Consider the following 3,824-nt stretch of genomic DNA (forward strand, 5'->3'; position numbering starts at 1 on the left):
TCACTGACAAACAATAAGAGAAATCAAAATTACATCAATCTACCCAAATGAGACCTTGCACTTTGGACCGGGAGTTAAACCAAAGAAAGCACCTCGTTTTAATCTCCTCCTAACCTAGACAATGTAACTTGCTTCCTATAAAATACCACATCATTGCGGCGCTTCCGCACACACCAAATAGCGGTTTGAATTACCACATACCAGAGCCGGCCCTTAATAGGGGCGGGGAGGACAACCGAACAGGGCCCGTGATTTCGTAGGGCCCGTAATTTTTAAAAAAAATCCGATATTATATATGTAAAAAAAAGTTTTTTAATAGGGTATAACCAAAAAAATATTAACATAGGCCCACTTAAAAAAAATCCTATTGTTTAAACCATTTAGCCCATTAGGTTAGTGAGCCCAATACCCAAATATTATCTAAAAACTAATTAAAAAACATAAAGTGGTGGCGGCAATCATCATTGATTCAGAAAAAGAAACGTGACGGAACAGATACCGATCGGCTTAGCTTATACAGGTGGGTTTTTGACTTTTGTGGTATGCTAGAATTTTATTTGATTATTCATTTATTTGATTCCAGATGCTATGCTTTGGATTGAAATTGTATTGTAATAATTTTAATATGTGAATGTTTAAATCAGTTTCAGGAATAATTAACATGCATTATAATCTAATCTTAATGGCTCCTAATTTTAATATGTGAATGTTTAATATGTGAATGTTTAATTGTAATAATTTCAGTTCAATTCATTTATGTTGTTGTCGAACATTATTTAGGCGTTAATGACTTAATGGCTCCTAAACAACCATCCGGATGGCAAAAACGTCAAAAGAGGAAACGACAAGATGAATTAGTGAAGTCACAAAAGGGTGCTATGCAAAAATTTTTGACGCCTATTCCGCCTATTGTTGATGTGGAAAAACCACAAGAGCATGTTGAAGTAGAACGGGAACACGATGAAGTAGAACAAGAGCAAGATCGTGTGGAAGTAGAAGACGAAGAACATGTTGAAAAGCAACAAGAACAAGAACATGTTGAAGAGCAACAACAAGAAGAGCATGTTGATTATATATTTGATCCAAGAAGGTGGGAAGGACTAAATGCGGATGAGATTAAACTATTGGTCGCGAAAGGTCCTAAAAGAGATACTAGTATTGAATTTGGTCCATATGATAAATTTAATAGACGATTTTCATCCACTATTTATACAAGAACATTATCAAACTTGGAGAAGTGTGATAGAGAATGGCTAGTATATTCGAAAGACCTAGATAAGATGTTTTGTTTTTGTTGCAAAGTGTTTAGAAATGGGGCGCCAAAAGGTAGATTGGGAGGTGTAGGTTTTGATGATTGGCACCATGCTACCGGTAGAGTGAGAGAACATGAAGTTTCTTTAGATCATCTCATAAATATGAAAAAGTGGTTTGATTTGCGTAAAAGATTGAAATCGGACAACACAATTGATAAATTTCAATATGAGCAATTCAAGAAGGAAGCAGATTATTGGAAACAAGTCCTTTTTAGAATCATTGCGCTAATCAAATTTCTTGCTAAGCATAATTTAGCATTTCGTGGAAATAAAGAAAAGTTGTATGAAAAAGGTAATTGAAATTGTTTAGTTTTAGTTCCATTTATTCTTACTTAATTTTTTGTTGATTGTATTTAACAGGTAATGGAAATTTCTTGGGTCTAGTTGAGATGTTGGAAGAGTTTGATCTGGTTATCAAAGAGCATGTTCGGCGGATCACTAGTGACGACATTCATGTGCATTATCTTGGACACAAGATCCAAAATGAGATAATACTTATGCTTGCTGATGAAATTAAAAAAGAACTTATTAAGAACATAAAAGAAGCAAAGTACTACTCAATCATACTGGATTGTACCCCCGATTCTAGTCACAAAGAACAGATGACTATAATAGTGAGGTATGTAAAGTTCTCATCTAATTCTGTTATTGTTGAGGAGTCATTTTTGGGGTTTTTAAATGCTAATGATACCACTGGGAAGGGACTATTTGATGTAACTTATGCGGAGTTACAAAATCTTGGTCTTGAAATTGATGACATGCGTGGCCAAGGATATGACAATGGGGCAAATATGAAAGGCTCACATCAAGGAGTCCAAACGAGATTTTTAAAAGAAAATCCAAGAGCATTTTACACTCCTTGTGGTAGCCATTCACTTAACCTTACATTATGTGATATGGCTTATAGTTGTGTTAAAGGAAAGAGTTTTTTTGGACACATCCAACGGATTTATACTATTTTTGCAAATTCTATCAATCGTTGGCAAATTTTGAAAGATAATGTGAAAAACTGGAGTCTAAAGTCATTGTCTCAAACTCGTTGGGAAAGTCGTTTTGAGAGTGTTAAGGCAATCAAATTGCAACTTGATGATGTGCGGGAAGCTTTGCTTGAAGTTGGAGAGACAGATAGTGATGCTGCAATTGCAGAGGAAGCATTAGCTTTAGCAGAAAATCAACTTAGTGGATTTGATTTTTTGGTATCAATTGTTATTTGGTATGAAGTGTTAAACCGGGTGAATATTGTGAGCAAAAAATTACAAGCAAAGGATATGCATCTTGAAATTGCTATTCAAGAAATAAACAATTTGATTGAGTACTTTAAGGATTATAGAGAAACCGGTTTTCTTAAAGCGATTGAAGAAGCTACGGAGATTGCTAGTGATATGGAAATTGATCCCATATTTAAAGAAAAACGTAAGATTAAAAGGAAAAAAAGAAAAGATGAGACTTCTAGTAGCGAAGAAGTTGCATTTACAGTAGAAGAAAATTTCAGAGTAAACTTTTTCTTATATATTGTAGATCAAGCCATTGCTTCTTTAGAGAAAAGATTTGAACAATTTAAATGGTACGAGGGTTTATTTGGTTTTTTGTTTCCACGTACGTTGAGGATTATTAAAGATGAAGATCTTAAGTCGTCTTGTCATCGTCTTGAAAATGCACTCAGGTTTAAAGAAAAATCGGATATTGATGGCGAGGCACTTTATACAGAGCTTAATTTATTTCGTGACTCACTAACCAATAAATTTAGCAGTCCTGTAGATGTTTTGGAGTATATGAAAGAAGACGGTTATTCCCCAGAAGCATGCATTGCATATAGAATATTGTTGACTATTCCAGTCACTGTGGCATCTGCAGAAAGAAGTTTTTCGAAGTTGAAGTTATTGAAATCTTACCTACGATCTTCAATGTCCCAAGAAAGACTTAGTGGGTTGGCGATGATTGCTATCGAGAACGAAGTCTTAGATGATATAAACTGTGAAGAGTTGATTCACCAATTTGCTATCAAGAATGCAAGGAGGGCTTCACGAATCATTGGTTAGCTATTAGCTTATTAGTTTTTACGGCATGTCATTCATTCGAGTACTATATTTTGTATTTTGTTAATCGCATTGTTTATCGAATGCTATATTTTTGTCAACCGTTCAAAGTTGTATGAAAAAACTAGCTTAAATTTTTTATTTAGTTAAAACCTAAGGGCATGTTTTTCGAGCTCGAACAGGGTACATGAATTCTCAGGGCCGGCCCTGCCACATACATCGTCAAACTGGTCATCTAACAACTTTTACACATTGAACATGATTTTATTAACCTTAAATCTTAAAACCTAAACAACAGGCATTCAGTCAAATCAGGAACTTGGTAGCGGGTATAAAACTGGTTTTGTTAAACCTCCTTGAACCGGCCCAAAATATAAACCGGCCATCCCACTTGAATCAGTGAACTGGATTGGATGGTCGGAAGGGATGAGCTCGGTACCAACCGATACAGGTATCGAAAATCCAAAAAAAAAAA

At 35.0% G+C, this 3,824-nt stretch overlaps 1 protein-coding gene across 1 annotated transcript; it reads left to right on the plus strand.

The window, feature by feature from the left end:
• Positions 1-794: 794 nt before the first annotated feature.
• LOC110913478 (zinc finger MYM-type protein 1-like) lies at positions 795-3,352 on the plus strand. The gene is made up of 2 exons (XM_022158304.1): positions 795-1,605; positions 1,674-3,352. The coding sequence occupies exons 1-2, from the start codon at positions 795-797 to the stop codon at positions 3,350-3,352; spliced, it is 2,490 nt and encodes an 829-aa protein (XP_022013996.1).
• Positions 3,353-3,824: the final 472 nt, after the last annotated feature.

The sequence above is a fragment of the Helianthus annuus genome, chromosome 15 (genome assembly GCF_002127325.2).
Source record: "Helianthus annuus cultivar XRQ/B chromosome 15, HanXRQr2.0-SUNRISE, whole genome shotgun sequence".
In the NCBI taxonomy this organism is placed as follows: domain Eukaryota; kingdom Viridiplantae; phylum Streptophyta; class Magnoliopsida; order Asterales; family Asteraceae; genus Helianthus; species Helianthus annuus.

Bases quoted from the DNA above. Each gene is read 5' to 3' on its own strand.
- LOC110913478 (XM_022158304.1), top strand. From the start codon at position 795: ATGGCTCCTAAACAACCATCCGGATGGCAAAAACGTCAAAAGAGGAAA. The intron at 1,606-1,673 runs GTAATTGAAATT...TGTATTTAACAG, and splicing joins AGAAAAGTTGTATGAAAAAG to GTAATGGAAATTTCTTGGGT.